We start from the raw sequence: 23,881 nt of genomic DNA, 5'->3' as shown, positions 1-23,881 counted from the left end.
AGTTTCTACCTATTGTCAGTGAATATAGTCAATTGATTAAGCACAACCAATGGGCAAAGTGACTTTTCCATCCACATTGGAGAAGCAATTATTTGAAAATCTTTAATATTTTATTATATATACTTTATATTATTTTCAGTAATATTCTTTTTGACTTTCTAACTTGCAACAGCCTTTTTTTGACTGCAATGAAAATTTTACTAAACTTAGTGCTCCTATGTATCTATTCTATTGAAAAGGATGCAGCTCTATAATTTGTTCTTGTGGCTCGATTACTGAAACTTGAGCCTGTACTTAGAAACTAGGAATTCATTCTGGTCACATTTCCCTTTAAAGATCTTGTGCTTTTAAAAAACATTGTTCAGTTGTATATATTAATATAAATGTGCAGCTATTTGAAACCCTGTGAAATCCGATATCCTATAGCTTTTAAAAAGTATCTTATTGTGATAAGCTTTCAGTTTGCATAATAACGTGAGTAAATGAAGTGAATGTATGCTCTGAAATGAAAGAGTTGAGCCAGTTGTCTGTCCTTCTCTGATTTTGATTTACAATCTCACTTCGCTCAAACAGAATAATAATTTCTTGCAGCTAGTCTGACATTGGTAACTTTTGTCTCGTTTTTATAAACTTTCATTTTCTCTTCTCTGCCACACACTCATCACTTCATGACTCCTCCTACCTGGAAACTTCTCAGTTTATAAAATGTTTAGTTACAAGGGGGTGAATTTTTCTGCTTTTCCGGGGTTTCCACTGCTTTTTTGCCCAACCTACAGTGGACAAGTGGGAGAACTTCCACAGAAATTCACCCCCAAATGAGTTTGGTATTTCCAATTATTGCAGACCCTGATTGATAATTTCTAGTAAAACAGAATATTGATTTGTTATTACAGTCTGTGCAAATACCAAGTCCCCACTCTCCAAAACCATGCATTTTATATAACCCAGCCAATACATTTTATGTAAATACACAAACAAGGTCCATTACCAAAATAGTTATTCATCTGCATAGAACCTTTCGAATCTTGCACTCACCATGGGAAGAATGGAAACAAAATGCTGTGCAGTCACACAATAATCTTGGAATACCAGAAAAAACTTACCAATAATTTTAAAAATTCCTTCATGCCACACCTATTACTTTGCATGTTACAATTCAGTCATTTTACGAGCAGTTTTCACTTAAAAAAAACTGAATAAAATTTCCTGAAATACTTTTTACCACATTAAAAAGGTACAAAACATAAAAACAGTAAAAACAGCAGAAATAAGTTTTGCTCAGAGAAGTTGTTACAAGTCGTTACCCTTAGTCCAACTGCACACCAGTGTGGTTTCAGGAGCTGCCCAGTTTGTCGAGGATGTAGTGTATTTTACATGCCAGCCACTGTCTAAGTGGACAGTAGTATTCATAGTGAAACTGCTCAAACTCAGGTGTCTGCCGGATTTCCCTCAGAAAAGAAGCATCAATGTCGGACTCCAGCAAGACCAAAAGAAGTGGGAAAGCGAACAGCATCAAGCCCAGGCCCACCAGAAGGAGTTTCACAAAGCTCTTCGCCAGCGCATTCAGATGTCTGTTGCTTGTCAACAATTCAAAGCTCCTGGTTAGTACTCGCTTCACTTCCTTCAGCCCTTCCTCTTCTGCAATCAGAAGTGCAGTTTCAGCTGCATCGAACTCATCATATAAGCCTCCTTCATCTCTCTGGTTCCCAAGTGGGTGACTATTAAAAAGCAAGTCAATCCCACCATCTTCTACAGGAGTAGGAAGGACACTGGCACTTGGATTATACACTAGTTCTGATATAGTTAGGTCTTCTTCACTATTTTCCTCTTTGTTCTCACATTTGGATTCATCTCTCTCTCCTGACTCACTCTGTGGCTCTTTTTCCTTTTCTTCTTCAGGTATGGATTGATCATTTAACTTCAGCTCTCCACCTGAAAAGAGACAAGACAATTCAAAGATCTGCATCATGTTACCTCATAATCTTCTTTTCCCTGATGAAAATAAGTCACTGTGTGAGAGACTGCAGGGGCAAACTTGTCTCCTACTTTTTCATGCTTTCTTAAACTATTGATTTTCATAAAATGACGATTTACACCCTATTAACTATAAATAATTTTTTTCAAGTCATCTGAGAAAAACTTACCTAATTGCACGTGATTCTCTGGCTACAATTAGATACATAAGAATGGAAGCAAGCGAGTGCAGTACCACCCAGATGGATGAAGGTGGAGAGGCGTTGGAGAAGGATAGAGTGGTCAACCCTGTCAAAGGCTGAAGACAAGTCAAGAAGGACGAGGAGGGATAGTTTATCTTTGTCACAGTCAGAAAGGATGTCATTTGTGACTTTGATGAGAGCTGTTTCGGTACTATGGTAGGGGCGGAAACCTGATTGGAGGGATTGAAACATAGAGTTGTGGGAAAGATGGGCACGGATTTGGGAGGTAGCAACATGTTCAAGGACTTTGGAGAGGAAAGAGAGGTTGGAGATGGAGCAGTAGTTTGCAAGGACGGAGGAGTCAAAAGTTGTTTTTTTAAAAAGCGGTAATGACAGCAGATTTGAGGGAGAGGGGGACAATACAAGAGGAGAGAGAACCATTAACAATGTCAGCTAACATGGGAGCCAGAAAAGGAAGTTGGTTGGTCAGCAGTTTGGTGTGAATAGAGTTCAGGGAGCAGGAAGTGGGTCCCATAGACAAGATGAGCGTGGAAAGGTCATGAAGGGAGATTGGAGAGAAACTGAAAAAAGATGTGAATTCAGGGCTCGGGCAGGGGGGAAACTTAGAGGAAGTTTGGCCCGGTGGGCTAGGGAAGGAAGGGAAGTGGCAGAGGCAGCTGATTGGATGCTCTCAATCTTAATGACAAGGAAGCACACGAGCTCCTCAAGTTTGTTGTCAGAGGTGAGGATGGAGGAGACAGGGAGAAAGGTTTAAGAAGACGGTTAGCAGCAGAAAATAGAAGCCGGGGTTTAGCGACGTTCAACATGTCCAATTAGTGCAAAGCAGCAATTAACAAAGCCAACAGAATGTTGTAGCCAAAAAAATACGAGTTTGGAGAAGCTGTGATACTGTACATTGCTCTAGCCAAATCACATCTAGAGTACTGTGTGCATTTCTGCTACTAAGATACAAGGTAGACATTTGTATGTTGCAGACAGTGCAGGGAAGAGCCACAAGGCCGATACCTATAGTTGTAGGTCTGAATTGTGAGGAAAAACTGACAAATGTGGGGTCTATTTACTTTCTTGTTATGCACAAAATGGCTGCTGTGTATGCCTGCATAAATAATATTCACTGCATTCCAAAGAGTAATGCATTGTATGTGAAGTGCTTTTAAATGTTTGAGAGAAGCTATATATTTGCAATTCTCATTCATCCAACACAATGTACTACTGCTCAGCTTGGAAAGTAAGCCATCTGTAATTGTTACTACAGAAGTAAATGCTGGACTATCAAGGCTTAGTGAGTGACAGCATCTGTCCAGCATTACTGAGTGATCAGCATATGAAAGCCCGCTTGTTATCCAATTGCCTATCACTCCCAGCAAGAAAATCTCAGTCTCTGTTCATGACAAAACTGAAATCATGGGGCCGAAATTCAGGCGAGCCAGAAAGCTGGTGCACCTATGAGTTTTTAAACTGGTACTCACCGCTGGAACTCTTGGTGCGGTGAGTAGATCAATTTTCAGTACTTTGAATTTTTTTCAAAGTCCTACAGGAAATGGATCATAATGGGGGCGGGCCTTAGACTCAAAGCCAGGCTGACTGGCTGAAAATGGGTCGGTTGGGCCGTCCGCCGCTGTCAATCAACGTGGTGACATCACAGCGCGTGTGCATCACCATGCTCTCTACCCCCCGTTAAAGGGGAGAGATGCGATTGTTTTTAACTGTGGTCACTGGGCTACCAGGGAGAGTTTTGGCCGGGCCAGCAGCCTGGCACCCAAGAAGGAGTGCCAGGCTGCCCGTTGGCGGCTTAGCCGAACCCAGGGCCAGTATTTTGCCGGCCGATCAGTAAGTCGGCCAGCAAAAATTCTTCCATTGCGGCAGTGGGTCCTCCCCTTTAAGGGCGGCCACAGTCTTCAGAGGGTGCACCGGCAAAAAAACCTGCCGGGGGCACCGTGCGGCGGGGGATTGACGGATAAAGCTGAAAACGGAAAGGTAAGTATTTATTTGATTTTAATTTTTAGGAATGGCCGCTGCAAACGGGCATTAACGGGTCTCTCAGAGACCCTGAATTTCGGCCTCCATGAATTTGTTCAGTGTGGATCTCCTGGTCTATATTCCTTTCCAACAACTCATGTTCAAGTCCTCAGCTAATGTTCTAATGTATTATCAAGCCCTGTGTACCACAAAAAATACTTGAAATTTTTTTAGTCATACACCTGCTGTGCCATGCTAATGAGGACTGACCTGCATTGCAACATGGGAAGTGCACCACCTGAAATGTGAATGTCAGTTTATGAATTCCAGCTTGAGCCTGGTGTTTGCACATCTGTTTACACAACACAGTATTGCATGAAGAAAATCTGGCTTAGATCTGTTGTGGGTTTGTGTCTGCTAATTGCTACACTTGAAACTGTGTCATATTTTTATATCAGCATATTTGAAATATGATTGATGTTTTTGTTTTTGGCAGTTGTATGTCTTGCTGTCTGATACTAATGCATCAAAAAGAGTGGAAGCTCATGGGAAACAGAAATTGCCAAGCATAGACAACCGAGCCCTAAACTACACATACTGTGTACCGTCAAGACTACATTTTATGGGTTCAATTTTCCCCAAAGCCGTTTTTTGGCATTCTTGAAGAGTTACCCCCGTTTTTTGGGGGTCCAAGTACGCCAAAAAATAATCAAGTTTCCCCGTTTGAATTCTTCATTTTGGCGCCGCCTAGCTTGTTGTTTAGTTTTGGGGATGGAGACTAAGATCTGCGCCAAAAAGATCGGGTTCCACGGAAACCAGCAACACACTGTGGGCTAAGGCTGGAAAGTGACACATACAACAGCCAGCTCACAGCACCCTACACAAGTACATTACACATTGCAGCAACTTACCTCCATTAAATTATTAAAGTGTTAATGACAAAAGTCTACCTCTTCACCCCCCCTCCGCCCGATGGCGGTCCCCGCTCCTATCTCAGGCTGAATGGCCTCCTGGTCCCCGCTCCTATCCCAGGCCGAATGGCCTCCCGGTCCCCCTTCCTATCCCAGGCCGAACGGCCTCCTCCCTCCCGATACCCCTCCTAACTATGCCCAAAAGGCTCCCCCCACTCATCCCACTCTCTCTGCTGCTGCTGCTGTCTGGGCTCTGGAAGTACATCTGCTGCGCCGATTTCCTTACCTGCGCCGATTTTCTTAACTCCCCAGAAGGTTTTTCCACAAAGGCCACATACGCCGTCCTAAGAAAAATTGGGAGTAAATCGGAGCTGGCCAAACTTGCTTAAAAATGGACAGAATTGGCGCGGGTGGTAGGTTATGCTCCCATGACAAAAAAACCCGAAAGAAATCGTAACTACTTGAGCTACGCTGGCGCACAATCTTTGGGGAAACTTTGATTTTTTTTATTTTAGACCAAAAAAAGCGGTGTGCGCCCAAAAAATAGCAAAAATCACTGGGGAAAATTGAGCCCCATGACTCTAACCTTTTTTTCAATAGTGCATCTGTAATACAAATTCTGGTGTTAGCCTCCACACATAGGCCTTACCCAAAGCTCAGAGGCCAAGGTATTTAAAATATTCTGGAGATCATGGTGGCTTGAAATTCAGAATAATTTTAATTTTAGGACCGCTCAGGTGGAGATCATGAACAAGGAGAACTGAATGCGACAACTTTTCCCTGCAAATAAGTATCAATTTGAATATAGTAAGTGCTGTGTTTTTTTACTAATTAAAATGCAGTACAGCTAACAGCTATTTCCATGTAATTTGCTTGAAGTAACATGCCCCCAGCACTGTTGAGTTAATCCTTGGTATTGTGTTCCGAACACAGATGAGGCTGCACACAGGGAGGTTAAAGTAACAGTGACCTCAGTCTTTAATAAGACACTCCAGAGTGAGGAACAGGCCTTTGGGGTCGGCTTATATACAGTGCTCCCAAGGGATGCTGGGATCCCTTGAGATTTCAGGGGATGAGCTCCCTGGTGACGGAACATGGGAGTGCATGCTTTACAGATACACAACATCACTCCCCCCCCCCCGCCAAGTCAAAGTGTAAACTATTTACAAGGTGAGGCGGTCGGGAGCCTTTCTTTCCCTGGTGGATCGCCTCTGATGCGTTGGCTGTGCCTGTTGTTGGCCCTGCAGGGCTGCTAGGTGAGCCTGGCCTTGCTGGGCTGTTGGGCGTGATGGGTTCGATTTCCTGGTCCGGCGTGGTGTTGTTGATTCTTTAGGTGTGTGTTGTGGGCTCGAAAAAGGTGGTGTCTGCTGTGGGTTATTCAGGGCAGTCTGTGAACCGCAGCCTTGTTTGGTCCAGGTGCTTTCTGCAAATTTGTCCATTGCCTAGTTTGACTACAAACACCCTACTCCCTTCTTTAGCTATCACCATGCCCGCGATCCACTTGGGACCATGTCCATAGTTTAGCACATACACAGGGTCATTCAGATCAATTTCCTGTGACACAGTGGCGCGACCATTGTTTACATTTTGTTGCTGCCGCCTGCTCTCTACCTGATCATGCAGGTTGGGGTGAACCAGCGAGAGTCTGGTTTTAAGTGTCCTTTTCATGAGTAGCTCAGCCGGGGGCACCCCTGTGAGCGAGTGGGGTCTCGTGCGGTAGCTGAGTAGTACTCGGGACAGGCGGGTTTGGAGTGAGCCTTCTGTGACTCGTTTAAGGCTCTGTTTGATGGTTTGTACTGCCCGCTCTGCCTGCCCATTGGAGGCTGGTTTAAACGGGGCCGAGGTGACATGTTTGATCCCATTGCGGGTCATGAATTCTTTAAATTCGGCACTGGTGAAACATGGCCCGTTGTCACTAACCAGTATGTCAGGCAGGCTGTGGGTGGCAAACATGGCCCTCAGGCTTTCAATGGTGGCAGTGGCGGTGCTTCCCAACATTACTTCACATTCAATCCATTTTGAAAATGCATCCACCACCACCAGGAACATTTTACCGAGAAATGGGCCCGCATAGTCGACATGGATCCTCGACCATGGTCTGGAGGGCCAGGACAACAAACTTAGTGGTGCTGCCTCTCTGGGCGTGTTGCTCAACTGAGCACATACGCTGCATTGCCATACACAGGACTCTAAGTCAGAGTCGATACCAGGCCACCACACGTGGGATCTGGTTATCGCTTTCATCATTACTATACCCGGGTGTGTGCTGTGGAGATCCGAGATGAACATCTCCCTGCCCTTTTTTGATAGCACTACACGGTTACTCCACAATAGGCAGTCTGCCTGAATGGACAGCTCGTCCTTTTGCCGCTGGAACGGCTTGATTGGCTCTTGCAATTTAACAGGGATGCTGGCCCAGCTCCCATGCAGTACACAGTTTTTTACTAGGGATAGCAGAGGATCTTTGCTGGTCCACGTCCTAATCTGGCGGGCCGTGACAGGTGATTTATCATTTTCAAACGCTTCCATGACCATCAACAAGTCTGCGGGCTGCGCCACCATCAACAAGTTTGCAGGCTGCGCCATTTCCACCCCCGTGGTGGGAAATGGTAGCCGACTGAGAGCATCCGCACTGGCACGGTGCCTGGCTTGTGGCGGATGGTATAGTTATACGCTGATAGCGCGAGTGCCCACCTTTGTATGTGGGCTGAGGCATTAGTTTTTATCCTCTTGTTTTCAGCGAACAGGGATGTGAGGGGCTTGTGATCGTTTCCAGCTCAAATTTGAGGCCAAACAGGTACTGATGCATTTTCTTTACCCTGAACACACATGCTAATGCCTCTTTCTCAATCATGCTGTAGGGCCTCTCGGCCTTAGACAAGCTCCTGGAAACATCGGCGACAGGTTGCAACTTCCCCGCAACGTTCGCTTGTTGTAATACACACCCGACTCCATACGTCGCCGCGTCACATGCTAGCACAAGTCTTTTACACGGGTTATACAATACAAGCAGCTTGTTGAAGCATAAAATGTTTCTGGCTTTCTCAAAAGCAATTACTTGTTTTTTTCCCTATACCCAGTTCTCACCTTTGCGCAATAACACATGTAGGGGCTCGCGCCTTGTGATGAATGGCTTGTGCCTCTGGGACCAAGTGGATCCGCACCTTTGCCCCAGAAAAGTTTCCAATGCCTGGCTCAAAAAGGGAAGGAAATTTGTTCAGAACCTGGGTACATGAGGCCTCATCGACATGTGATAGTGCTCGGATGTCATCCCAGTTCCAGCGGATTTTGCCCAGCCAGCTCCTTCCAAGCAGTGTGGGGCAATCACCCGGGACAATCCAGAGTGGCAGTTCATGCACTGTGCCCTCGTATGTGACCTTGACCATGGCGCTGCCCAGGACAGTGATAAGCTCTTTGGTGTTCGTTCTCAGTTTCGTGTGGATGGGGCTCAGAGCTGGTCTGAATGCTTTGTTGCACCACAGTCTCTCAAACATCTTCCATGTCCAGTTCCATGGCTATGGGTAAACCATTCAATTTTGCGTTTAGCATTAAAGGTGGACATTTCGTCAAAAATATGTGCACCCCATGTACTTCAGCATCTGCCTCCTCTCTCTGAGGCTTGAAATTGCTTTGATCCACCATTGACCGATCTTCCTCTGCCACGTGGTGGTTAGCAGGTTTTGCAGAGCTTGCAGCTCGTTTGCAAGCTTGTTAGAGGTGCCCGATTGTTCCACAGCTCTTGCAAACATACCCTTTGAAGTGGCATGAATAGGCTGAATGGAAGCCTCCACAATGCCAACAAGGTGTGAATTGCCTTGCATTCATCCTTTGTTGGGGGCTCTGAGTCATTTGGGTCACCTGAGGCCTGCTGGCAGTTGCAGACTCGTGGCTTCTGCCCTGTACATTTCTGCTCGCAAGCACAGTTCCAGTTAATTTATGAACATTGCTCGCACTTGTGTGCTGAGAGATTTGTTTGGTGTTATCACTGGTGGACATAAATGCCTGTGCTATCGCAATGGCCTTGCTGAGGGTCGGTGTCTCTGCAGTCAAAAGTTTTCGTAGGATGGTCTCGTGGCCAATGCCCAGTACAAAAAAGTCTCTGAGCATTTGCTCCAGGTAGCCATCAAACTCACAATATCCTGCAAGTCGCCTTAGCTCGGCGACGTAGCTCGCCACTTCCTGACCTTCAGATCGCTAACACGTGTAGAACTGATACCTCGCTATCAGCACGCTCTCCCTCGGGTTAAGATGCTCCCGAACCAGTGTGCACAGCTCCTCATACGACTTATCTGTGGGTTTCAGCCCCAGAAGATTCTTCATGAGACTGTAGGTTGGTGTCCCGCAGACTGTGAGGAGGACCGCTCTCCTTTTTGCAGCGCTTCCTTCTCCGTCCAGCTCGTTGGCTACAAAGTACTGGTCTAGCTGTTCAACATAGGCTTCCCAGTCCTCACCCTCCGAGAACCTCCAGGATGCCCACAGTTTGCTACATCTTTGCGTTGGATTCGTATTCATGTCGCCAGTTATTGTGTTCCGAACACAGGTGAGGCTGCACACAGGGAGGTTAAAGTAACAGTGACCTCAGTCTTTAATAAGACACTCCAGAGTGAGGAACAGGCCTTAGGGGCCGGCTTATATACAGTGCTCCCAAGGGGTGCTGAGATCCCTTGGGACTTCAGGGATGAGCTCCCTGGTGGCGGAACATGGGAGTGCATGCTTTACAGATACACAACACTTGGAATATCACAAAGCTCAGAGTAATTTGAAAAGAAAAACTTACAGCACAGGCCATCGTGTCTGGAGGTGACAAAAGCGGGATAAGAGGTTCAGTGGGAGCAAGGCAGGGCAGATGCAGGTGATGTTGTGGAGCTGGAAGTAAGTAGTCTTGATGATGGATAAGATATGGAGTTTGAACAGTTTTGCCAGTATTAATTCAGCCTGAGCATGTGGCCAGGGCGAGGGCCTGGTGAAAGTACTAATATTTATGCCAGGGCTAACTGATAGCTACAAATGTTCAGTTGAAGGACATTTTGACACATCCATAAAAGGGACTCTGACTACACAAGGGTGGTCATGGAGTCAAGGGAAATGATGGAGAAGTGGAGCTAGACACCATCAGCACACATGTGTAAGCTAATCCTGTGCCTTCTGATGATTTTACCGAAGGCCAGCATATAGATGAGGAAGAGGAGGGGTCCAAGGTCAGATTGTTGGGGAACTTGGGCAGTAAGGTGCACTGACTGTGTTGGAACAAATAAGGGTGGAACCACATAAGGACAGTTCCATGGAACTGGACAATAGAGAAGGTGGATGGCATGGTTGACCATGCACATCACTTATAGGTTGAGGCGCACAAGGGAGAATAATGCATCATGGCTGCAGTCACAGAATACGTAATTTGTGATTTTGGCGAGAATGTCTCAGTACAGTGAACAGGGCAGAAGCCAAAATCAAAAGAATCAAAATGGGAGTATTGAAAAAGGTGGGTATGGAGCTGGGAGAATGCCAACCATGTCCAAAGAACTTGGAGAAGAAAGGTAGGTTAGAGGTGTGGCAATAGTTGGGAGAGAATGGATGGGTCAGTGTTGACAGTGGACTTGAAAGGAAGAGAGTCCAGCCTATGAAAAGGGAACCTAAGCAAGTGACAAAGAAAAGTAATTGAGTGGACAAGTGTTGGGTGAGGATAGGATCAAGAGTAGGAGGTGGGCCTCATGGAAAATATGAGATCAGAGAAGGCAAGGGTAGATGGAGAAAAACAACACAGTAATGGAATCAGAGTAGTGCAGTTGCATAAATGGTCTCAATCTTAGAGGTGAAGACAGCCTCATTATAATAATATAAAATATTGCTAAATAAGTTTACAAAACAATTTATCACATAAATACATGTTAAAAAGAAATGCTAGAAAAGTAGAATATCTCATTGCTTGGCTAACTAGTAGCTAATAAATTTACTTACTTAAATATGACCTTGATCAATGCTTATTTTTCCTATGTACAGTTTCCCCCACTATGCAGATTTCATGCCCACACATAGATACATAATCCTGAACCACCTTCACTATTTTTGTCGCTAATTTTTCAATGCTCAGTATGCAAAACAGAATCAATTGCAGTAGTGTGTTCACTTCTGGGCTCCACACTTTAGGAGGAAGTCAAGGCCTTGGAGAGGGTACAGAAGAGATTTACTAGAATTATACTAGGAATGAGGGACTTTAGTTATGTGGAGAGACTGGAGAAGTTAGGGTTGTTCCCCTTAGAGCAGAGAAGGTTAAGAGGAGATTTGATAGAGGTGTTCAAAATCATCATTTTGATAGAATAAATAAGGAGAAAATGTTTCCAATGGCAGAAGGTAACCAGAGGACACAGATTTAAGGTGATTGGCAAAAGAACCAGAGACAGCATGAGGAAACTTTTCAGTGTTATTGTGCACTGCCTGAAAGGGTAGTGGAAGCAGATTCAATAATAATATTCAAAAGAGAATTGGATAACTATTTGAGAAATTAATTACAAGTCTATGGGGAAAGAGCAAGGGAGTAGGATTAATGGATACCAAAGAGCCAGCACAGGCATGATGGACCAAATGGCATCTTTCTGTGTTGTATCATTCTATGATAATTAATTGGTTTCAAATAATTTCACAACAGCACATGGTATATAGGGCTATGTGTGTCAATATCTTACAACAGTAAAAGTGCTGCATTTAAAATGCAACTGGAATTGTCACCTTGTGTTATAACAGAAAACATGAATTCCACAGTACCATTTTGAGAAAGTGTGTAGGAGTATCACAACTATAGTACAATTCCCACAGGTCACCCAATTCATTCATTTTTCTATTAGGTGAAAATCTAAGTCTGTAGAGCACAGAAACTGGTAACGACAGCTCATTTATATTTCTGCTAGTCTTTTCTTGTATAATGGCATCAATAGCTGCTGTTCATACCTTTCATATTAGAGCTGATTGTGTATTTATTGCAATCTGAAATAAAAGGTTTCAAAGAAAAATCCAGCTATAACATGTAAAATTAGATACGCTAACAAATGACACAAACATTTTTGATTCCGAGCAAAGCGCAATTTGAATTCATATATATTATTCTTTCACAAAAGTGAATCAATATAAATCAGCATTTTAACCTAGAATTTTTCCTGAATACCAAATCTATCAATAGCATCAGTAATTCAAAAAAATTATTCATGCAGCAAGGGGTTTATTATTGAAGAAAAATGTTACCGATTCCTCTGGCTATGATCTTTGGCCCATGTTTCAACAATCGAATACATACATCCCTGCAGCAGTGATTCACCATCCGCAGGTGAATGCTTCTCCTTGTCTGGATTTTTAGCAGGCCTTTCACCATGATTGCTCCTTTTATATCAATCCAAAATCTTATAAAGCAATCATTTTCTTTCGTGTACTCAGACTTTTGAAGTCCTGTTAGTGAACTCCCAAAAGTAGAACATACAAGCCTTCAGTATAGGAACTAAATGTCAACTGTGTGAAAGGGCTTAGGAACACAGGCCATGAGGGAAATGATGGCTAAGATTACAGTTATTTATAAACCACTTGCCTGAATCAGTTGTAACATTTTACCAAAGAGATTTATGGGAAAGGCATAATGCTACTTTTTGTCTAAACTGAACATGATAGTCTGAATATTCTCCCCTCGGTGTGGAGTTTTGCAGTAATGGTATTTCTGTCTGCCCAGCCTCGACGCATTTTCATGGGTCGGTGTTCAATAGAGATACATGCGCACTCATGGTGGGATTCCCGCTGCCATGAGGGAGCCCACTAGTACCAGCAAGGAAACTCATGGTGCTGTAGCAGGGATACAGGCGTAGCACCAGAAGATCTGACAAGATAATTAAAAATGTAAAAGAACACTGAGGATTGAACAAGGCCTTCCACTGAAAGCCTTGGCTGAGACCCAGGGCTTTAGCAGTTATGTCTTTGGGGCATTTGCAGGGAGAGGATGCCAGACCATTTGGGTATTTACAGCCAATTCCCAGGGCCTCCCACCACCTTCCACATGGCAATAAGTGTGGCGTGTGGAATGTGCCATGACCCCAGGACCCACCTGCCTCACCGACTGCCATTTACAGGTGGTGGTGGGGAAGGAACGAGCAGCGATTATCCCAATAGGGGCAGTGAAAGGGAAATCTCTGGTGGTAAGGCAGCGGTAGCCCTCCCCGCCCGAATTTTCCAACATTCTCTGTAATCACGCCCAATTTCCCCCTGATTTGTCTCTGAACGGAGAGTTTTTATTAAGAACTACTGGAAAAGAGTTTTTTTTGTCTCCACCACCACCCACCATCCACCCTCTGTTCCTGCTCATTCTCCTATGAAACGCATTTACTTTGCACAAGAGGGAAAATTACTTCTCCCAGAATAAACCAGCCTCCCATAACAGCCATTACAATGAAATTACGGGTTTATCAGCCTCCTCCCAATCATGTGTATGAAAGCAACTTGGGGACCTTTTTTCTCCCAATGCATAACTATTGGTTGTAACATTGCCACATTTAGCAGAGTTTTCAAATACGGAACTTAATAAAGTTAATGATTGATCCTACAATCCATTGCTTTGCAGCACTGATCCAAACCAAAGTGGGGCTGGTTACTTTGAGGGGCTCATTAGGAGAAATGATCCAGACATACAGGCACCGATATTAACTTGGAGGCACCTTGGGAATGGGAGGGAGGGGGTGTCTGATAGCACCTGGAAGTATGTTCCGCATGTCTGTCAGTGGCATTTTAATGCAGCCAATTCATTATCATTTTACTTCCCTGTTTGCCGTTGATACGGGGCAACGGGCGTGATGAGGATCCGCATGATGCAATCTCAACTTCAGTATTTAAAGGGCCAATCTGTAGATAGAATTTGGAGGAGTTGGAGTTGAAAACAAGAGAAGACAAGGGCTGGATTTTAGACTTTTCTGTTTTCGGGATGAAATGGAGGATGGATGGAGAAGTTAACGGCCAGGAATATTGTCAGGGCCCATAGCCTTTGCTGTATCCGGTACGCTCAGCCATTTCTTGATATCACGTGGAATGAATCGAATTGGCTGAAGACTGTCTTCTGTGATAGTGGGGACCTCAGGAGGAGGCCGAGATGGATCATCCACTTGGCACTATTGGCTGAAGATTGTTGCAAACACTTCAGCCTTGTCTTTTGCATTCGCGTGTTGAGCCCCGCCATCATTGAGGATGGGCATATTCATGGAGCCTCCTCTACTCGTTAGTTGTTTAATGGTCCACCACCATTCACGATTGGATGTGGCAGGACTGCAGAGCTTTGATCTAATTCATTGTTTAGCTCCGTCTATAGCATGCTGCTTCCGTTGTTTAGCATGCATGTAGTCCTGTGTTGCAGCTTCCCTAGGTTGGTACCTCATTTTTAGATACGCCTGGTACTGCTCTTAATATGCTCTTCTACACGCCTCAATGAACCAGGGTTGATTGCCTGGCTTGATGTTAATGGTAGAGTGAGGGATATGCCGGTAACCATGAGGTTACAGATTGTGGAGGAGACTAGTCGCCTCCTTCTTCAGTCTCATTCTCTGACCACCCAACTAACATTCTGTGACTGTGGTTGCATTATCCCTCTTTGTCCTCCTTGACCACTCTTCAGCCTTTGATGTAGTAAACCGCACTATCCTCTTCTAACACCTGTCTTCCGTTGGCCAGCTCAGGGGGATTGCTCTTGGTTGATTTCACTTTTCAATATCCAGTCATAGCCAGAAAATCTCCAACAATGGCTTCGTTCCCCACCCACCTAATGTTTACTTCAAGGTTCCCTGGCCCATTCCTCTTCACCATCTACATGCCACCCCTTGATGACATTATCTGTAGACATGGGGTCAGCTTCCACGTGTGGAATCAGGGGACAGGTAGCAGAATGGATAGCAAGCTGGCTACAAAACAGAAAACAGAGAGTAGGGGTTAAAGGTAGCTCAGACTGGCAAAAGGTGGGAAGTGATGCTGAGACAACCATTGTTCACAACTTGGGAATCATAAGTACCATTGTAAAATTTGCTAATGATACCAAATTGGGAGGTGGAGTGAATACAAAAAACATGAATGTGACAACATACAGGAAGACATTGATAAACTTGCAAAATAGGTGCGTAATTGGCAAATTAATTTCAATATAAATAAGTGTGAGGTTTTGCATCTGGTAGGAAGAATAAGGAGGCTACATACTGCTTGGAGTCTGAATGAGATAAAGGAGTATAGGGATCGAGGGGTACAGATACACAAACCACTAAAAGTAGCAACGCAGGTTACTAAGACCATTTAAAAAGTACAAACCTAACATTGGGATTCATTTCTAGAGCGATAGAATTGAAAAATAGAAGTTAGGTTAAACTTGTATATAACCTTAGTTAGACCACACTTGGAGTACTGTAAACAATTCTGGTCTCCATATTATAAAAAGGATATAGAGGCATTGGAGAAGGCGCAAATAAAGATTCACAAGGATAACATCAGAATTGAGAGGATATACTTACCAGGACAGGCTGGGGCTCTTTTCTCTTGAAGGCTGAGGGATAACCTGATAGATGTTTTTAAGATAATAAGGTTTGATAGGGTAAACATAGAGAAAATGTTTCCACTTGTAGAGGTGTCCAAAACTAAATATAGGATAGTCACTAATAAATCCAGTAGGGAATACAGAAGAAACGTCTTACCCAAAAAATGGTAAGAATGTGGAACGCGCTACCACAAGGAGTTGATGAGGCAAATAGCATAGATGCATTTAAGTTAGATAAGCACATGAGTGAGAAAGGAATGGCAGGATACTGCACAAGATAAAAGTTCACGGGGTTGGGGGTAATATATTAGCATGGATATAGAGGATTGGCTAACTACAGGTTGAACCTCCCTTATCCGGCACCCTCGGGACCTGGCCTGTCCTGAACTAGGGATTTTGCCTAATGAGGAGTGGTCACATGTTTGGGTGGACTGTGCTGGGGTAAGTCTATGTGTGCACTGATTGGCTGGACCGACTGTCAGTCAGTCAGTCAATCAGTGTGCAGGGGGCCTCAAAGAGCCGGCGGGCCCCGAAGAGTTGGCGGGCCCTGAAGTGCCGGCGAACCGGTGGGCCCAGAAGAGACTGCGGGCCCCGAAGAGTTGGCGGGCCCTGGGAGGCTTCGAACAGTCAGCGGGCCACAGCGAGTCGGCAGGCCCCGAAGAGCCAGCGGGCCCCAAAGAGCCGGCGGCCTTGGAGTCAGTGGGCCCCGGCTGGTCCAGAAGCATTGGCGGGACACGGCGGGCCTCGACGAGTCGGCCCAACCTCCCGGAGGGAGTACTGTGGGGAGGAGCAGCCGGCCCGAGGACTGTGGCTGCAGGAGTTCCAACAGGGGGACAAGGAGAGGCAGCCGATAGAAGAGAAAGAATATATTGGTGAGTAGGATTTTGACGGGTCACATTCTGTGCATAAGCCACCCGCCGGCCGGGAATGGTCCCAGACGAGGGGTGCTGCCGGATAAGGGAGTCCCGAATAAGAGAGGTTCAACCTGCAACAGAAAACAAAGAGTTGGGATAAATGGGTCATTTTCCGGTTGGCAAACAGTGGTTAGTGGGGTGCCGCAGGGATCAGTGTTGGGGCCTCAACTATTTACAATCTATGTTAATGACTTGGATGAAGGGACAGAGTGTAATGCAGCCAAGTTTGCTGATGATACTAAGATGGGTGGGAAAGAAAATTGTGAGGAGGTCACAAAAAATCTGCAAAGGGATATAGACAGGCTAAATGAGTGGGCAAAAAATTGGCAGATGGAGTATAATGTGGGAAAATGTGAGGTTATCCACTTTGACAGAAAAAATATAAAAGCGAATTATAATTTAAATGGAGAAAAATTGCAAAGTGCTGCAGTACAGAGGGACCTGGGGGTCCTTGTGCATGAAACACTAAAGTTAGTATGCAGGGACAGCAAGTTATCAGGAAGGCAAATGGAATATTGGCCTTTATTGCAAGGGGGATAGATATAAAAGCAGAGAAGTCCTGCTACAACTGTACAGGACATTAGTGAGGGCACCCCTAGAGTGCTGCATACAGTTTTGGTCTCTGTATTTAAGGAAGGATATACTTGGTCTCCGTATTTAAGGAAGAACAGCATTGGAGGCTGTTCAGCGAAAGTTCATTAGGTTGATTTCGGAGATGAGGGGGTTGCCTTATGAGTATGTTGGGTCTATACTCATTGATTGGAGTTCAGAAGAATGAGAGGTGATCCTATCGAAACATATAAGATAATGAGGGAGTTCGACAAGGTGGATGCAGAGAAAATATTTCCACTCATAGGGGAAACTAAAACTAAGGGACAGTCTCAGAATAAGGGGCCACCCATTTAAAACTGAGATGAGGATGAATTTCTTCTCTCAGAGGGTTGTAAATCTATGGAATTCTTTGACCCAGAGAGCTGTGGAGGCTGGGTCACTGAATATATTTAAGGTGGAAATACACAGATTTTTGAGCGATAAGGGAATAAAGAGTTATGGGAGCGGGCAGGGAAGTGGAGCTGAGTCCATGATCAGATCAGCCATGATCTTATTAAATGGCAGAGCAGGCTCGAGGGGGTCAAATGGCCTGCTCCTGCTCCTATTTCTTAAGTGCTTATGATATGCTTATCGGGTTAGATGAAGTAGGATGGGAGGATGCTTGTGTGGAGTATAAATGCCAACAGACACATTGGGACGAGTGGTATGTTTCTGTGCTGTAGACTATGTAACTATGTAACTCTATGTAAATAGCCAGTGGGTGTTAAAAATTGTGATTGGAGTGGATGGCATCTCATCAATGTACAGTTTAATAGGCTGAAGTATGTTCGTTTCTAAGGTCCTTCTGTTCCTTTCCCTTAACCCACTAAGCAGAAAACCCAGTTGTCTATCGAATGTTTAACTTGAAATCGATGCAGACCAATTTAACTAAGGTCGTGTGAGGGAGGAAGACACATGTCTAGTTTCCATGATGTCATTTACTATGTTAATAATGCCTGCAAACTGATCCTTAGAACCATTTCCCTGGGCACTAGCAGATAAATAGACATGATTAGAATTTTACATACATGGGAGAGCCTGGGAGCAGCATCAGCTGTTGGAATGAATTCAGAGGATGACTGACTACCTCCCTCCACAAACACCTGTTACATGTCTGGTTTGGGGGATTGATGCTGTTACACATTTAAAATCTTAAAACTATAATAACGTTCTTTTAAATGGATATTTTTAACATTTATATACTATTTGTAACCTGATAACTGGGCTCCCAGATACTAAGGAATTCCTACATGTACAGGAAATGCTAGCATTTGTTAACACAGAACCAACTTCACACCATGGGCCTAGGTCAGTTCATTAGTCACAGGCAGTCTAACTCAGAGCTGTATTTGATCTAATGTTTTTCAGTGCAATTAACTAAATGGTTTGCTATCAAAAGGAGGGTATTTATTATTACAATGTGTATATAGTTTTATGGTGTTTTTATGGTACGCTGGAAGTTTTTTTTAAAATAGTTGTTTTCCTCCTCCCTTTCTGAAAGCACTGGCCCCAAAGATCTGCAGGCCACTATCCTGGTGGTTATGCCTGGATCATACCTGCTGGTGCCCTCCAGAGCAGACGCCACCAAATTTTTCCGGGTCAATAAGAGAGTGACAGGTGCCTATGTCACTGCGGATTTATCTCCAAAGCACCATGCAGCCAGAAACTTGACATGCCATGGTTGGGGGAGATCGTGGCGGGGGGTGGGGGAGTTGTTTCCCAGGACCCTATTCCCTCCCCTCCCCCCCATGCCTGCCCACTGAAATTCTAAATGTCTCCCTTGGGAGAGCCTGGGAACAGCATCAGCTGTTACTGTAGATACTGCGCACCGAGAGTGCCAATTATTTCTAATGGGTTTTACTCATGCCTGTAGAATGGCCATTCTGATAAGAAACTGGAGGGTTAGTCGCACCAATGCAACTGGAGGCCACAACTGTCGGTGACCCCGAATTTGCTTGGGATAATTAGCACTCTCAGTGCACAGTACCTACAGTAGTGACTCCGAGTGCTGCCGTTGTCATCATCATAGACAGTCCCTCGGAATTGAGGAAGACTTGCTTCCACTCTTAGCATGAGTTCTTAGGTGGCTGTGTAGTCCAATACGAGAACCACAGTCTCTGTCACAGGTGGGACAGACAGTGGTTGAAGGGAAGGGGAGGCAGAGAGCCTGGTTTGCCACATGCTCCTTCCGCTGCCTGCGGTTGATTTCTGCATGCTCTCGGCGATGATACTCGAGGAGCTCAGCACCCTCCCCTTCCTTCACTTAGGGCGGTCTTTCGCCAGGTGTCAGTGAGGATGTCGCAGTTTATCAGGGAGGCTTTGAGAGTGTCCCTGTAACGATTCCTCTGCCAACCTTTGGCTTGTTTGCTGTGGACGAGTTCTGAGTAGAGCGCTTGCTTTGGGAGTATGTGGCCTGCCCAGCGGAGCTGATCGAGTGTGGTTAGTACTTCAATGCTGGGGATGTTGGCCTGGATGAGGGTGCTAATGTTGGTGCTTCTGTCCTCCCAGGGAATTTGTAGGATCTTGGAGACATCGTTGGTGATATTTCTCCAGCGACTTGAGGTGTCTACTGTACAAGGTCCACGTCTCTGAGCTATACAGAAGGGCGGGTATTACTTCGGCCCTGTAGACCATGAGTTTGGTGACAGTTTTGAGGGCCTGGTCTTCAAAACTCTTTTCCTCAGGCAACCGAAGGCTGCACTGGCGCACTGGAGGCGGTGTTGGATCTTGTTGTCAATGCCCGCTCTTGTTGATAGGAGGCCCCTGAGATGAGGAAAGTGGTCCACATTGTCCAGGGCCGCGCCGTGGATCTTGATGTCTGGGGGGCAGTGCTGTGCGACGAGGACAGGCTGGTAGAGGGCCTTTGTCTTATTAATGTTTAGCGTAAGGCCCATGCTTTCATACGCCTCAGTAAATACGTTGACTATGTCCTGGAGTTCAGCCTGTGTGTGTGCACAGACACAGGCATCGTCCGCGTACTGTAGCTCGACGACAGAGGTTGGAGTGGTCTTGGACCTGGCCTGGAGACGCCACCAAGCAACCAAACATCAAATACAGTTCAATGTCCCCATTATTAGGCAACAACAAAAATCAATGAACACAGCAAAAATGGATCAGTATGTGCAGCGTGTTCTAGAGATAAACCATGCAATTGACAGTCTACAAGTGCCTTTCAAAAGGCACAGAAACAATTTCTGCTAATAGCGACAATTTCCTTCACATGGTAAGCCTACTCACCGCATCAGAATGACTCTGAGATCCACATGCAAACTGATGTAACTTGTACCCCACCAGCATCTGTTCCACATGTGTTACTCTAGCATCACATAAGTATCACATAGAACAAGTTCATCACAGGATATCCTGGAAGCCTGCTCTGTCACCAAACATGTGTTGGGGTGAGATTTCTGGCTGTCAGTCTGCCTCGGCATTGACCCCATCCCAAATTCCATGAACTGGATCATTTACACAATGTGAGATGGTTGAAGAGTTTAAAGTCACTATCAGGAGACCTGCATTGTGGTCCCGGTTCCATCAAGGCGTTGTCCTGATGCACGTCCATTGTATGGGATGTAAGTGATACGGTACTACCAGGATTTCTGGAGGGAGATGTTATCCCACCAGCCCCACCTCTTCATATGACATCCACCGCTACCACTGTCAGAATATTTCATCAAACAGAAAAAGGGCAGATACCTGGTGGAACTGGGTCCTGCCCCAAGCCAATTTTAGCCTTTGAAATGGCCTTACAGGCCCAAGATATTGGGATGCCTGTATCTATAACAAGCAACCACGTATTATTTAAGCACTATTGCTTGACAGCACAACCTAGAAATTGAAAAGGGATGGAATAGTCAAAGGTAAAAGTAATTGGCTGGAGAAAATGCTAATATCACAAAGATAAAAATGGAACCAGTCCACATAAATTGGAAAGAAATATTGGCAGGTAAAACAGTTGCCGAACAATCAGAAACTTTCAAATTGGAGATGATTAGGGTACAAACTATATAGCCGAGAAATTCATCTTGGGCGGTGGCGTATAATGGACAGCAGCATATAACGGGCGGCCAATCTTCCAGTGCAATTGAACTGAATATCAGGCCCACAGTGTGTACAACGGGTGGCCGATCCAATACGGCCCGCATTGCCCTATTGCCAGAGATGAATTTCTAGGTCTATGTATTTCCAATTTAAGTAAATGAGGTGTAACAAAAGCGGAGTTTCTTGGATGAGTAGAGAAATTAAAGTAAGACTTAAAAAAGAGGCACATGATACATCTAGGGCTAAGAAATAAAAAGTAAATCAAGTACAGTATAGAAAATATAGAGGGTAAACATACAGATTAGAAAAGCAAAATGTGGATATACCAATTTAGATTTCACCTGTTAGGGGAAAGATTTCTGGAAGTGGTGCCAGACAATTTAAGACTATAGTTATTTGACCAGGGACATGAAACTCTCAAACAGCTATGCAAGTACAGCGATCATTTTACGGCCTCACAAACACCAGTAAACCATCACATGGAGCACTTGGATAACTGGATTTCCAGAAGGCATTCGAAAAGAAACATATAAACATAGAAAATAGATGCAGGAGTAGGCCATTCGGCCCTTCGAGCCTGCACCGCCATTCAATGAGTTCATGGCTGAACATGCAACTTCAGTACCCCATTCCTGCTTTCTCGCCATACCCCTTGATCCCCCTAGTAGTAAGGACTACATCTACAAGGACTACATAAGGTGCCACAGAAGAGGTTACTGCACAAGATAAAAGTTCACGGGACTGGGATTAATATACTAGCATGGATAGAGGATTGGCTAACTAACAGAAAACAGAGAGTCGGGATAAATGGGTCATTTTCCGGTTGGCAGAGACTAGTGAGGTGTGGAAGGGATCGGTGCTGGGTCCTCGGCTATTTACAATCTATATTAATAACTTGGATGAAGGGACCGAGTGTAATGTAGCCAAGTTTGCTGATGATACAAAGATGGGTTGGAAAGCAAATTGTGAAGAGGACACAAAAAATCTGCAAAGGGATATAGACAGGTTAAGTGAGTGGGAAAAAATTTGGCAGAAGCATAATGTGGAAAAATGTGAGGTCATCCACTTTGGCAGAAATAATAGAAAAGCAAATTATAATTTAAATGGAGAAAAATTGCAAAGTGCTGCAGTACAGAGAGACCTGGGGGTCCTTGTGCATGAAACACAAAAAGTTAGTATGTAGGTATAGCAAGTAATCAGGAAGGCAAATGGAATGTTGGCCTTTATTACAAGGAGGATAGAGTATAAAAGCAGAGAAATCCTGCTACAACTGTACAAATGCATCCCTCCTGCAGAGGTCGAGTTACGCTGGAATGATTTGACACAGGGAGGGCGTGGGAAGCCCACCCCAAAGGCATATCAGAAGATATGGACCGAGATAGCAGAGGTGGTCTCGTCGGCGACCAACGAGGTGTGTGAGGGTAACCAATGCCACAAACGATGGAACGACCTTGTGGGATCCGCAAGAGTAAGTATTACATTGATTTACATGTACTTATGTATTTATATAACTCAATTTGTAACAGTCATAAGTGACTATCATCAGATGCGAGTTCTTTCACTTTTACCGGGAATGTTTTAGAAACATAGAAACACAGAAAGTAGGTGCAGGAGTAGACCATTCGGCCCTTCGAGCCTGTACCACCATTCAATAAGATCATGGATGATCATTCCCTCAGTACCCCTTTCCTGCTTTCTCTCCATACCCCTTGATCCCTTTGGCCATAAGGGCCATATCTAACTCCCTTTTAAATATATCTAACGAACTGGCCTCAACAACTTTCTGCAGCAGAGAATTCCACAGGTTAACCACTCTCTGAGTGAAGAAGTTTGACTTACCTCTTATTCTTAGACTGTGACCCCTGGTTCTGGAACTCCCAGCAACGGGAACATTCTTCCTGCCTCTAACCCGTCCAATCCTGTCAGAACTTTAGATGTTTCTATGAGAACCCCTCTCAATCTTCTAAACTCCAGTGGATACAAGCCCAGTTGATCCACTCTCTCCTCATATGTCAGTCCCGCCATCCCGGGAATCCCCCAATACCATGTGCTTTGATTTTGCACACTAATCTCTTGTGTGGGGCCTTGTCAAAAGCCTTTTGAAAGTCTAAATACACCACATCCACTGGTTCTCCCTTGTCCACTCTATGAGTTACATCCTCAAAAAATTCCAGAAGATTTGTCAAGCATGATTTCCCTTTCATAAATCCATGCTGACTTGGACCGATCCTGTCACTGCTTTCCAAATGCGCTGCTATTTCATCTTTAATAATTGATTCCAACATTTTCCCCACTACTGATGTCAGGCTAACCAGTCTATAATTACCCGTTTTCTCTCTCCCTCCTTTTTTAAACAGTGGTGTTACATTAGCTAACCTCCGGTCCATAGGAACTGATCCAGAGTCGATAGATTGTTGGAAAATGATCACCAATGCATCCACTATTTCTATGGCCACTTCCTTAAGTACTCTGGGATGCAGACTATCAGGCCCCGGGGATTTATCGGCCTTTAATCCCATCAATTTCCCTAACACAATTTCCCGCTTTATAAGGATATCCTTCAGTTCCTCCTTCTCACTAGACACTCGGTCCACTATTATTTCCGGAAGGTTATTTGTATCTTCCTTCGAGAAAACAGAACCAAAGTATTTGTTTAACTGGTCCGCCATTTCTTTCTTCCTCATTATAAATTCATCTGAATCTTACTGCAAAGGACCTACTAATCTTTTTCTCTTCACATATCTATAGAAGCTT

At 44.7% G+C, this 23,881-nt stretch overlaps 1 protein-coding gene across 3 annotated transcripts in view; it reads right to left on the bottom strand.

Annotated features, from left to right (window-relative positions):
• Positions 1 to 364: 364 nt before the first annotated feature.
• frmd3 (FERM domain containing 3) overlaps positions 365 to 23,881 on the bottom strand; it is a 444,455-nt gene continuing 420,938 nt past the window's right edge. For all 3 annotated transcript variants that reach the window (XM_070861449.1, XM_070861518.1, XM_070861582.1), the window contains one exon: positions 365 to 1,932. In XM_070861449.1, coding sequence (XP_070717550.1) covers positions 1,334 to 1,932 — 599 coding nt within the window. In that variant the 3' untranslated portion in view covers positions 365 to 1,333. The remainder of the gene's footprint in view (positions 1,933 to 23,881) is intronic.

This window comes from Pristiophorus japonicus, chromosome 1 (genome assembly GCF_044704955.1).
Source record: "Pristiophorus japonicus isolate sPriJap1 chromosome 1, sPriJap1.hap1, whole genome shotgun sequence".
Classification (NCBI taxonomy): Eukaryota; Metazoa; Chordata; class Chondrichthyes; family Pristiophoridae; genus Pristiophorus; species Pristiophorus japonicus.
This window is presented reverse-complemented; position numbering and strand designations above follow the sequence as displayed.